Source organism: Poecile atricapillus, chromosome Z (genome assembly GCF_030490865.1).
Source record: "Poecile atricapillus isolate bPoeAtr1 chromosome Z, bPoeAtr1.hap1, whole genome shotgun sequence".
Taxonomy (NCBI): domain Eukaryota; kingdom Metazoa; phylum Chordata; class Aves; order Passeriformes; family Paridae; genus Poecile; species Poecile atricapillus.
The window spans coordinates 101,772,715-101,785,885 of NC_081289.1; the positions used below are offsets into that span (position 1 = coordinate 101,772,715).

Below are 13,171 nucleotides of genomic sequence, written 5' to 3' on the forward strand. Positions count from 1 at the left end.
TACAGGACACCGGCATCATGGAACATGAATGAAAACTGTCATGCAACCATTTTTTTGTTTGTTACATATGTTCATGAAGATTTTTGAATTCCTCACCCAAAAGGCCAAGGCTGCATTTCAGATGTGACAATTTGAGTGTTCAATTCAAAGGGATCCCTTGAGGAGTTTTTGGTATCTTAGCTAAAACAGCTCATTTTTACTCAGCAAAAAGGCAGCTTCTTCAGCTAAAGTTACCATAAACTCCCTAACACAATGAGCAAAGGTACTCAAATAGGAAGTGAAACTAACTCCCATGAACATATGAAGTGTTAACCATCTTAAAGAGGGATTGCATTTGCAAATACATTTCTACATATTATTTTGAAACAGCTTGAGCAAGGAATTTTGTTTCGTCTTTGGCATCAGCATCTTTACAGTTTACACGCAGAACTGATCTTTTTCAACTCTGGAAGTAAATATGTCAAATGGGAAGGGTTACTAAGCTATTTATTCTCCCAGACATCAGACCTGGCTCCCTAAGTGTTTCTAAACAGTTGTTCTTGCTCTTGATGTTTAATCTGCCCTCCTAGAAGTTGATCTAAAGAGTGCAAGGACTCCTTGATTCAATCAATCCCCATACTCCAAGACAAATATTTTGTTCAGACCATTTTCTAATTAAAATTCCCTGCTAGAAGGGCTCCTAGACATGGCACAAACAATAGTTCTCTCCACCCCCTCAAGCTGCTGCCCTTTGAAACAAGGGAGCAAGTCCCTCCTTTTCACACAGAATTCTGCCTGACAGACAATAAGAAGTAACTTTCGGTCAAGCCATCTGGAGCAGCTCATGCTGTACACAGAGCAAAAAGCTGCCTTTGTTTGCACAGCAGGGCAGAATAAAAGGTAGTCCTACCCAAAACAGCTGCCAAGCAAAAGGCACATTACCCTGGGATGTTTTCGGCCACATCAGCAAACTGAATATCACGTGGTTTCAATTATTTTTATCCCAGACAAAAAAAAAAGCCAAGCTTAGATGACGTAACAGGAAACAGCTGTAGTCAAACTCTGAAGGGCAGCCTCCCTGCTAGCAGCAAAAGCTCTTCCATGGTCCTGACTGAAGCTGATCCTGGAATCGTCTTAATTTCCATGTGAAGGGGACTGCGCAGAAGGTTGTAGGACCCGGGGAGGGAGGGGTGCGTGCCAGGAATTGTTGGCTGGCACGGTGCAGGCTCCCGGCAGCTGCCCCTCCGTGGGAGTGAGGCGCACGCTAACCTGGAGTGACCCGCTCTGGTGCGCACTCCCAGAGGTTACTGCCGTTCATGGGCGCGGAGCTCGGAGCGCTGATGCAAAGACGGAAGACGAGCGAAGGGAGGAGGAGGAGGCGGCGGCATTGTTTAGCTTAGATGGTTGTGATTTCTGCTCCAGGGAGAGAATGTTTTTGACTAACAGCAGCACTTCAAAGTCAGAGCCAGACAAAAAAAAAAATAGGATGAATTTCTGGCTCAACACCCACCCCCTACCCCCTAGATTTGGACTTCTGATTCACACTTAAGTACACAGGGCTTTCTTTCTTAATCCATCATTTCACCTACAAAAACAAATACTTACAGTCTCTAGAATGTCAGCTTGGCTATGTAAATCGCTGTTTATGTTTAGTGTTGTGATGTCACTGTGCTGAGTGCCCCACAAGACTGGAAAGAAATCTCTGGCCCAAAAGAGCAAGACAGATAAAGAGGAAACAGTAGCCTGCCACTACTAATTTAAATTATAAAAGCCACAGCACCTTTTCCACATACCATACGCTCACTGCATACGAAACCCAGTAGATACAACCAAGTAATAACCCTGATGTAGGCTGGCAACTGGATGGAAAAAAATAGAAAGGAAAGCCTCAACATGTAGTTTGCAACAGTACATCTACCTGGCAACAGATGTACTGCAAGCCCAACCAACCATTGTGCCATTGCTGAGAAGGCAAAACACTACAGAAAATGTCCTAATTCCTGTTATGGTATTTGTAACTTGAAGTGCCAAGAGGTTGCAAAGAGCATGCTGCCTCCACTGACACAGGGAAAACAGCTGTAGGATGGGAAAAAGTTTCAAAACAAGCCAGGGATTTGACTTTGAGTTGCCTCTTGTACTCGATCAGAGGCTACGATAGCAACCACAGTGATGCATGCTCCTGGCACAAAGACTGTTCTTACCTCTTTAACAAGCTTCCCAAAGCTCTCTCTCAAAACTTCCACAGTTTCTGACAGATCCCACAAGGAAGAATTGAAAGAAAGTTGTCTCTGCAGAAAGAGAAAAGAAGAAAACTAGAAGTTACTGCAAAGCACAAACAAAGCAAACTCTTATAAACATTCTTATATAGAGCAGTTAGGACTGTTTACATTGGCAGGGAAGATGGAGCTGGCTTTCTGTGTAACCTTGAACTTACAATACCATGGTCTTCTACACCCTGCAATGTGTTAGGATCACCCCTTTCTCTTTCCACAGGTTAAGTACACAGATGCCATAATCAGAACCATACCAACAAAATGTTAAATGCATGCACATACACTTACAATGCAAAGGATGGCTTGCATTCCAGGTCACAAAACAAGGCCAGTCTACGGGACAGCATGTGAAATCCTGCAAGCCAGTACTAAGAAGGGGCTGCCAAGTCAGTACAGTGAAGGAAAAGACAATTTGGTGGGTACTGGTTTTCAGTGAGACTACACAGATACCAACTCAGATGCAAAGAACTCCCTATTGCAGTGTACATTATTATCACTCATGTCCTGCCATCAGGCCTTGATGTTCTTTATCCAAATCAAGTGTGTATTTTAAAACAAACAGCTTCCAGGAAATAGCTGGCATGCACTGTCACCAAAGAGCCAGACTGATAGGCTTCCAGAAGTGGAAGGTATAGCTTTCAGGAAACTATTTGCTATAGCAGGAAGTCACATTGAAGACAACTCCTTGTTTTCAATTGCTCTACATGTAATTGGTGGCCTGGAGTTGGGTTTGTGGGATTCTTTTTCCCTTCCATTCACATACCTGGACTACCTTGCATGGAAAACATTTGGGCACAATCATTTCAAGAGAATGAAGATGAAAATAAATTCCTAAGATTTCACATTAGTAGCTCCGTGTTGCAGCATTTAAAGGCATACTAAAGTTACAGCATTGCAACACACAGATGAACAGTTAAGGCCCTCAATTTTAGTACACATCTTTTGAGCTGAATTTCTTCCTTTTCATCTCTTTCCTGTGGCAATTTCTGAAAACAAAGTCTGGAGGTTTACAGTTGCTCTGCTTGATCTGCTGGAGATGAGTAATACCTGGTCAGTGCCAGCTGGTATAAATGGGCACTGCTCTGCTGATCTGTTAGGGTATTTAAAATTCAGCTAACTTCTCTGAGTGCACAGTTAGTCTTTGCTCCAAAGCTTGTTGCAAAGTCAACAAGGATTCTCTAACATCTATGGATCTCTACTAAATGCAGTCCTTAAGGTTTGAATAAATAAAGACATATATGCTAGGAGAAAAGCAATTAAAAATCCCCACAGGCTTAGACCTTCCAAGACATATTTAAAGATATTTAGTCAGAAAATATCAAAGCTACATATCTGCTCTACCACTACAATTTCAGCAGTAACATGAGGTAGAAAGTTCCAGGTTCATGCATAACAGGAGATGTGTTTGTTCAGCTCCACATACTTCATCAATCTCCACATAGATTTGTGATCACTGTATTCAGAGGTGATTCAGGAACTATGTGGATGAGGAAAAGTTTTCTGAAGATACTAGTTGGTTCAGAACAGTGAAAAGTAAAAATCCAGTTGCAAAGGATTAGTGAACATCCTCCTACTGACACACTGTTACAAAGTGCCAGACAAAATTCAGCTCTGCAAAATAAAGTACATAGGGAAAAGACAGTTCTACGTTAAGATACGCCTTGTATGGCCCTGAATTAGCTAATGCCACTCAAAAAGAGAGATCTCAGAAATACAGTGATAAAACTGATCAACATTGACATAAATTCACAATGCAATCCTGGTTCTCAAGTACTATGTGCAGTTTTGGGTTCTCCATCTCTGAAGAAGCTCAGGTACAGACAAAGGCCATGATTCAAGCTAAGAACGGTTTTTGAAGGAAGAGCAATAGACCACACTTCTTCCAATGAGACATGTGAGGACAAACAGAGGTTATGAAAAAGGTCTGTAGACTTACAAGAGGGATGGGGAATGCAAGTGGGATAGGGAATGGAAGTGGGATAACTGCCCTCTCTCATCATACAGCACTAGAAAACTTCCAGTGAATGATCCGTTTAAAACAAAACCAAAGGAGCTTCTCTGTACACAACTCAGTCAAAACATAAAAAATCAGCAGACTCTACAAAGTGTTGAAAGTATTGTGAGCTTGAGAAAGACTTAAAAGAATTCAATGAACATAAAAATCTTACCAAATGTTGTTAAACAACAAGATCCCAGCAGCAGATGAGAAAGTCTGGGTTGCAAGCTACTGAAGAACAGGACATTACACTGAAGAAATGTTGTTATGTACATGCCCAATGGCTGCATCCTTTCACATGCCTCCATATTAAGGGCCACTGCTGGACTATCAGTCAAGGACACTGAGCTTAACAGGACCTTTTCATGACCTCGTACATAAGTCTTAGGTGATTTAAGGAGCTTGCAAACCTTACTCTGAAATGCGAGGAGTATCTGTCTATCCTTTCATACCACAGTAGCCTGACCTTTCTTCCCCAACAGATTCATATAACTTCAAGATCATTTCTCACCAGAACTTGTAATAGTATCATTGATATGGAAGAAACTTTACTCTCTCTACCACCTCTTGAACCTCAAAGCCCACTCAGGAAACCTCTCATAAGTCATCTGCAGTGACAAAAAAAAAACAAAAAATAAATCAGTCACAAGGGCCAGTCTTCTTTGAACAGATGAGCATGTCATTAATTTCCCTGTAACATGCATCTTTGTAGTGACTCACTAAGTAGTTAATTACATTAATAAGAAACCTCTAGATTCAGGGTAGATCCAGGAAGACTGCTCCTACTGTGAGACTGTCTTTAGCAGGTATCTGCACTACATCTACAGGCTGGGGAGGGCAATGACTCATTTACTGGAAATGTGCTGCAGAAACATCACCTGTCTGTTCTAGGCACGGTAAAGACAAAGCTCTAGAAGATTTTGAATACAAATGCCTTCTACAACTACTGTGGGAGTGGCTAGCAAGTCACAAAATTTGTCTTTTGGGGCAGCCAACACTGAAATACTCTTGAGATACTATGTGCAGTGGGGTGACTCTGTGTGCTTGTATGTGCTTGGTATAAGATTTACTCTCAGTGACAAATACTTGAGATGGCTGGAGTTGACAGACAAGCCTTGAATAAAGTCATATGAGACTTAAGGGGGATGGACAAATCTGATTTTTTAACACACATGAGAATACATAAACTGTTGGGAAGTCAAAACATTCAGCCAAAATTCTGCATCATACAGCTGACTGTTTCTCCTTAGAAAAGATGACTGCCACATTTGCTTTGAAATCATTATTACAGCTTAGAACTGATCTTACCAGAAACTTTCCACTGGCCTGTGCAGAAAAATCACGTGCTTTAAGCTTCTGCTTTTGTTTCCTGAGAGTGGAAGTCTCAAACCACTGATGCTTAAAAGGATGATATCATTGTGCTTGACTGAAAACACTCTCAGAAGACCAAGGAAAGCTATGAGTTCAATTGCAGCACATATTTACATTAGGAGACCTTTTCTAAAAGCCATTTTTCAACTGCAATTCATTTATTATCTAATGCTTAGCTCATGTTAACCATTTGACAAAATACCATCCATATTACAAAGGGAGAAAAAACAATTGTATTTGCATGCGCTCACCCACAGTCTTTCAAGGACCACTGTAGTACACAAGCCACAGCATTTTTCATGGCCTATTACAAATCCATACTACTGGAAGTGAGTATGACAAAGCCTTTATTAGGCAGTGCTGTCCAAGAGATGAAATCCCACAGGAGCAATCTGAATTCTCATTTAACCTTCCCCTGCCAAATCACATTCAAAACTGGGGAGATTTGCAGAGGGATATACAAACAGGTACTTCTATGATATAAGACAGTCAGAAATGCCCTACTGGACTGAGTTGTAATGGCTGGGAACTTAGTGCCATTGCTCTTATTAGCCTTTCCCAAACTGTGTAGTTCCTCTATGGGACAACTGCTGGCTTACTACAAGGAGAAAGCAAGAAAGGAAATTTGCATGCATACAGTCAGATGCACTGCTTCAGTGCTGTTCTCAAACCAGCTTCTCCAGTCTCACTCAGCCAGTGCAAGACAAGCCTCATGAAGAGATGGTATGTCCACAAGGAGCTTGTACAACATGTCCCATGTCCTGCAGTGTTGTTGGTCAAAAGGCTTCAGAGAATGGAGGCTGATTAAGTTGTGGGTCATGGAATAAGGAATTTGACTTTTTGAAACACCTTTTTCATCTAGTGGAGTGAACACTCAGAGAAGGAAAGCTGATCCTCTGCCTTGATGGCCTGTGATTACATCCAGATTTTCTGCTGGGTTTTGATCTAAACAGTCTTCCTTGAGTAGGTTCTTACATGCAAAAACGTAAGGACACAGACTTTAACCTCCCTACCATACCTCAATGTGCTTGGCTCTGTTTCTCATCCTACAGAACAGGCTAAATTGAAGTAATACAAAATATCAGTGACAGAGCTAGGATCCTAGTGAAATTTTAATTAGAAGTTCTTGTCTTAACTGTATCACTGCCTTTTGACACTCAAGGTGCTCTGGATAGAACTGAGGAGCATGTATATAAACTGTTTATTCCCTGCCTTTATTTTTTAAAAAAACCCTTAACAGTGTTGTGACATTTAGAGCTCATGCATTTCATCATGCATGCATTTTATTTTTTTTAAAAACCTTGATCTGTCCATAATTTGCTAGTAATTACTGCATTTTTGAGAGCTACTTAGAACACTTAAGTTTCCCTGAGGCAGTAAATGCACACACACTAAGCCAGCAGAACTGAGTGTTATCATCAGGGTATCAACCCACACACTCACTCCCTGATCATAGGGCTCTCAATCTTGCACCCTCCCCTTCATGTTTTAGTATAAATATTTGTGTAAACATACAATCAGGTCAATCACTTTTAATCCGGATCAATTTCATGATGAAATTTACTGCATCATCTTGCAGAGGTAATAACAAACAGGAATGCAGAGGGGAAAAAAAAAAAAAAAAAGCAGGTGAATGTCAGGCTAAGTCATATGTATTAAGACATTTCAAAAAACCATAGCCACTTCACTGCCTAGATATCAGAGAGGTACAAATTTCCAGTTTACACTTTAAGCCCTTGGTGTTGAATTTACAGAGCTCTTGCACACAGTTGCAAGCCCTTGTATTAACCTTCTTGTACTAGGAGGCTGCCTCTCCATAAATCACAAAATAGTGCAACCATTGAAGCCCAAGTCCAATTACACAAACTAAAAACCTGTCTCTGAATTGTTACTGCACCTGCATTTGACTTGACCCTTACTTTGCTTACTGAAATGCCTTGACATGAAGTACATCAAAAGAATTAAGAAAAAAAAAATCAAAAAATAATTTAATCTCTTGACAAATTGTTGGCATTGGTTTACAGGCTCTGTAGTAGATAAAGAGCATGCTATTTTCAGTGTGCATGTCCAAGATTTGACACACAATGCCTTCAATAAGCTGTGTCAAAAACCTCCTTTGTCCACCAGCAGAAAGTTCCCTCTTTGTTCAAAGATGTTACTGCAGGTCAGGGCCTCTAAAGACACTAAGTTTCAAATGTGTTGGTTGTGATTCTGCAGTTAATTTATACATGTTGCCTGGCCACATTGAAGCCAGTTTGTTTTCATTTCACTCAATGATGCATTACAGAAGCTTAACTACAGGGTACACTGTAACACATTTCTGAGGAAAACTGGGGACCTTTACCAGACAATGCACCGCAGGTTTAGAACTGCTGGCTTATGGACTCCAGCTTTTTCCCCTTGAAGACAAGATCATGAGCCAGCTTCTCAGAAGCCCCCCAAAACTGCACATAATGTCTTAATTCTATACCGCTGTTGCCAAGAGGCACAGAGTGGCTTATGAGCGTTCTTTCACCAACAAACAATATAGACGTAAGAACACAGACATTCAGTACCTGCTTCTGTCAGCTAGGCTGCAGAAGCTTCCATAAATAAGAAAAGCGAGACTGAGTCTCCACAGGGCCTATAAAACCAATTCTGTGTGGTACAGTAGCTGGCTATTTTCAATTCCCTCAGACCCCAAAATTCTAGCATCTTTGAATGGTTTCAGTAAAATATGTATACATGTGTACATTCACATACAACTGAAAACAAGAAAGAAGTCCCAGCCATTCCTCTCCAAACAGCTCGTCTTTGTTACAAATTTGTGCTGTTACCCTATCTCTTAAAGCTTATAGGTTGTCTTGCTCTTCCAGCAGGAATGACAAAGTGCAGATGGAGGACATGTGGAAAATAGAAGATGAGCTATGGAGAGAAGACACTGACTGCTATGTAGTGTGCAGAAGAGGAATACGATTCCAGTACTTGATAATGACCCTCTTTGACTGGGGACAAAGCCAAGCAAGAGGTACATGTCTTTGAGTACTGAAAGGCTTATCAAATCTGAAAATTTACACAGCAGACAAAACAAGATTTGTTTTAGTGGGTAACAGAGTTGGTTCTGTGGCCCTTTCTTTACTCTACTGTCATTTCCAGCACTGAATTCCTCAAACTTCCATATTTTAACAGATATTGCAGATCTGTAGCAAAACATCACTGGATTTTCCTAGATCCAAGTCTGCTCTAGTCTCCAGTCACCCTGTAAATAATGTATTTTCTTGAAGTTCAATGAATTCTTCCTCCAGTGCTCATTCTGTTGGTTAGTTTTTGAAACAGGACTTTAAAACTTGATTCCACTTCATATGATTTAAACCTGCTTAAAGGTTGTGGTCTGTCGGTGGCTAGAAACTTCTGCACTCAGTGGCTCCATGCTAAGGGCAGAGGGTGGTGGTTTTGGCGCTCAGCGCAAGCCAGACTTATAACTGGGCTCATTCCAGCCAAGATACATTTGTACTAAAACACAGTACAAACAAGAGCCTGTTTGTTATTGTGCAGCATAAAGACTTTCCTCTTGACAAACTGAGCTGGAGACCACACACACTTATGCACTGCAAGTAGCAAACTGAACAGAAAGGGTAAGAATGACAGGAAGAAGCAATGCTGTTCATGCTCCTATGACAAACACTAACCATCTTTGCTCTTCCTAACTTCCTCTAAACAGTTCTGGAAATGCAGGGATGAGTTACTAGACTTAATGACGTGGGAAATGTCACTGTGTCAGTGACAGACTCTCACTGGTGGGGCCAGTGAACTCACCTGAAGAGGCTTCAAAGGATTCAGGTTAGCACGGAAGGCTTGCTCAGCTGCATGGAGTTTTTCCTTTGACAAGATGCAAATGAAGGCTGCTGTCTGATTTTGGATCGTGAGAAATTCAGAAGATGTCGAGCTATTGCAGAGATTTCGCAGGCGCATTCGATAACCAGACACAAGGACCTATGAAAGCGGGAAAAGCACATAAGTCTGCCTTCATCTAAGACTCCAATAAAAAAACTGGTTATTGCTCAGACAAAGCCAACCATTCATAATATTTCCAGATAGAGGTGAGGGGGCATTCTTCTCTACAGGCTGAGCATCACCGAATCATACGCAACTGTTCCAGGAAAAACTCTTCCCTGCTGAGGACATGGGAGAGAAGTCCTGGGGGAGGCAGGTCTCTCTTCACTTCCCTGCAAATATGCACAAAGCAGCAGTGATCCTGTCCTCCACAGCAGCCATTTCCTCCAACCAAGGGTACATGCATTGCCTAACATTCAGTCTTCTGGGAACTGAGCCACAGAGAAAAACAAAGCTTGTGACCAGACACAAGTCTGGCAAATCTATGTGAAGGGCAAAAGACCTATGTCCCAAACTACTTAGACATATCTGCCAGCCACATTTTCTATGCAGTAATGATTCAGAATCATCTCCCTTAACTTTGAAGTATCTACTCACTAACCGCTGAGACAAACATTTTGCAGTGTTTTTGTGCAGATAATGTATCAGCAAAAAAACTTATCTTACTGGCTGCAACCAATGAGATAAGATCCTAGAGTCTTCCTTCACAAGCATATTTTTCTTAAGGTAATGGTTTCCTTGTCAATAATGTTTCCTAATCCACATGCAATCACCTTATTAACAAAATTGATAAAATCCCTTTGAGTTATCACCAGACTGTTTCAGACCTGATAAACAAATTCTTTTAATAAGGTCAGTTACCAGCTTCATGTTTGCTGAACAACGAAGTCCATGTCGAAAAGCTGCATACTTCTCTAAGGTGATAAACAAGGAAAAATATCCACATTCCACTATTGGAAAGAAACTTTTGTTTGCTTTGGGGCTACACAGATGGAACCATTTTACTGTAAATGCACAGGTAACAACACCCGTAGACTAAAATACTTCTTTCTGTCATTTTGTAAGACCCAGTGTGCATTGCCCAACTTAGAACAACTAAAGAGGATTGATCTACATTCCAGAAGTGTTAGCAGCTCCTAAACCAGGCTAGTTTAGAGATTAAATTTTTCATTTGTCAAAACCAAAGGGGTATGCACAATCTGGGTGGAAAAGTGCATTAGGTTCAGGAAACAAGCAAATGAACTGACAGGAGAGAGAAGGGATTTTTAATACAATACTTATGCAAACCTTTAAGTTTGGTCTGTATTCATATGCCCAAAACAGGATTTTTCAATGCTGCACAGCTCTCACATCAAAAAGACTTGCCTTTTGAAAATTTGGGATGCTTTTTTTCTTGCCAGGAGAGATATTAATACCAGTGTTACAGCCATGCTGAAAAGGAGGTATTTGAAAAGGGCCACTGAAATAGAACTCCCAGAACAAGGTTTCCTTTAGAAAAAAACAGTGTCTCCCAGTGCCTCAGCATTCACTCACAAAAAGTGAAGGTCACCAACCTTTCACCATTCTCAAAAAATACTCTTTTGGAGAGAAGCTGCCCTTTTCAACCACTGAGATCCATAGCATAAGACCTTAGAGAAAACACTCTACCTATCCATTCCAGATTGAAACACCCATTCCAAGTCAGCAAGTTCTCTAACCACTTGCAGTCATCTGAGCCCATGGTATCTTCAGCAGGCAAAAATACATCCCAAATGATCGGTTTGGTCCCCTGACTCTCAAAATGCCAGGCTCATATCTGAAAGTAGTCATAGGTAATTGTTCTGTCCTTACACATCATATAATTCGCTCCTTGGGACTTTTCCTGCATCATGAAACAGAGATTTGTTCCAAGCAGAATATGCACTGGCCATTACTATTTACTCTTCACTGCTCTTCAATGCATCATGCTGCAGCACTGGCCCAGGACCTCATTGTGCTTTCAACTTTTCAGAGGGACACGACCTATACCCACCTCCAAGTCACACGAGAGCTGTCTGACCACACCTGGACATCAGCAGCATACCAGACTTGATTACATAGCTGCCTGCCCACTGCTGACCCAGGCACCTTCCAAATCCCACACCCTTCTGAACACACCTGCCACAGCTGGAAAAACACAAGGCTGAGCCACTCAGCTCCAGGAAGCAACATGTCCATCAAGACACAGCTTTGGTTGTTGTTATCTGTTTGCACTAATATCAGTATGCTGGATACACTGCTGGACATGCCAGAGTGCTGTCATTACAGTAATACCAGTGAACAGTCCCATTTCCTTGGTGACCTTAGCCCCTTACTTGTGTATCATAACTTCTGGCCTTGCTGAACAGCCACAGGACACGAACAGACTGCAGAAGAAGGCTGTGTTTGCTGTGAAATGTTGGAGCTCTCTGGTTAGGCCCTTTTGCTACATGACTCCTGACTCAATCTGTGACCCACTCATTCAGAGACCTAACAAATAGTGCCTATTAATACTGAAGTCACTAGTCAGCTCAGCAGTGAGGTCAGATCTCCAAACCAAATCTCCAGCAAAATCAAAGACATCCATTTTGTGAGTCAGACAAAGTCATTCTGCAGGAAGGGAGAGGTCTAGCATCTGCAGTTACCATCTGTATTAGAAAAGTGCTCAAAGAAAATTTGGTGTGCCACTGCTCTGCTCTCCAGCTTAATGTCCTGGTGATCAGATTAGCTCTTCTTGCCAACCCCGAGCACAGAATGCTGTTGTGATTTAGCAGCATCATTCCCAGTGCTTTAAAAGAATCAGCTCAAGAATTACACAAGAGCACAGCTTGAAGCACTCAAGGAAGAACTAGGTGACTGATTATAATATATGTTGGTATAATTTGTGTTTTATTGTATACATATAAGATCAAGTATAAAAGCATGTTTTATGTATAAAATACAAACAACTTGAGATTGCAAAAGCAGTTGCTGGAAACCCAGGAATTTGCAAGAGAACGACCCAGCAATTAAGATAACACCAAGAAGAGATGGGTCCACCCAAGCAAGACGAGCCTACTAAAGACCCAGCAATTAACACCTGATACTGATCTAGTTGAAATCCTCAGGACCATACATCTCAATGTCCAATTCCCAAAAAAACTACTCAAACTACTCTTCCTTTCTAGGAAAACTCATCAACAAACCAGCAGCAGAAATATAAATATGTAACAACACAAGAAAGATAAAGAAACTGAAGCTGCATAGCCTCAGGCCGAAAAATCTGTATAAAACTCAGCTCTCCGAAAGACAGTTTGTGAACTTGGAGGAGACAGTGGGACAGAGACTGGTTCTGAGTTCACCCAGCACCAACCCCGGGCTTGGTGCTGACCTTGATTGTGGCTGTTCTAAAATTCGATTTTACAAACTTTTCAGTAAAATCATTATTGATAAAATTTGTCTGATTTCATTTATAACACTGATCATCTTTTCACCAGCCTTCAGACACAATATTTAGATAAAAACTAAGCTTTTTTCCTCCTTCCATTTCCATATACAGCCAATACAGTATGGCAGTCACACAAGGTACAGTGAGGTTTTGTTGACTGTTTGAAAATCTTTCTGCCTTTCCACTAATTTAGGGAGAATGATGAGAATGCTGCGGCTGCAGCCTTCCAGTTATCTGTATTCCCAGAATAATCTG

General features: G+C 41.3%; 1 protein-coding gene across 4 annotated transcripts in view; it reads right to left on the reverse strand.

The window, feature by feature from the left end:
• The window catches only part of ABCA1 (ATP binding cassette subfamily A member 1), an 89,332-nt gene that overhangs the window by 31,206 nt on the left and 44,955 nt on the right, over window positions 1-13,171 (reverse strand). For all 4 annotated transcript variants that reach the window (XM_058828229.1, XM_058828230.1, XM_058828227.1 and 1 more), the window contains 2 exons: window positions 9,415-9,591; window positions 2,181-2,267 (listed from right to left, as the gene is read on the reverse strand). In XM_058828229.1, coding sequence (XP_058684212.1) covers window positions 2,181-2,267; window positions 9,415-9,591 — 264 coding nt within the window. The remainder of the gene's footprint in view (window positions 1-2,180; window positions 2,268-9,414; window positions 9,592-13,171) is intronic.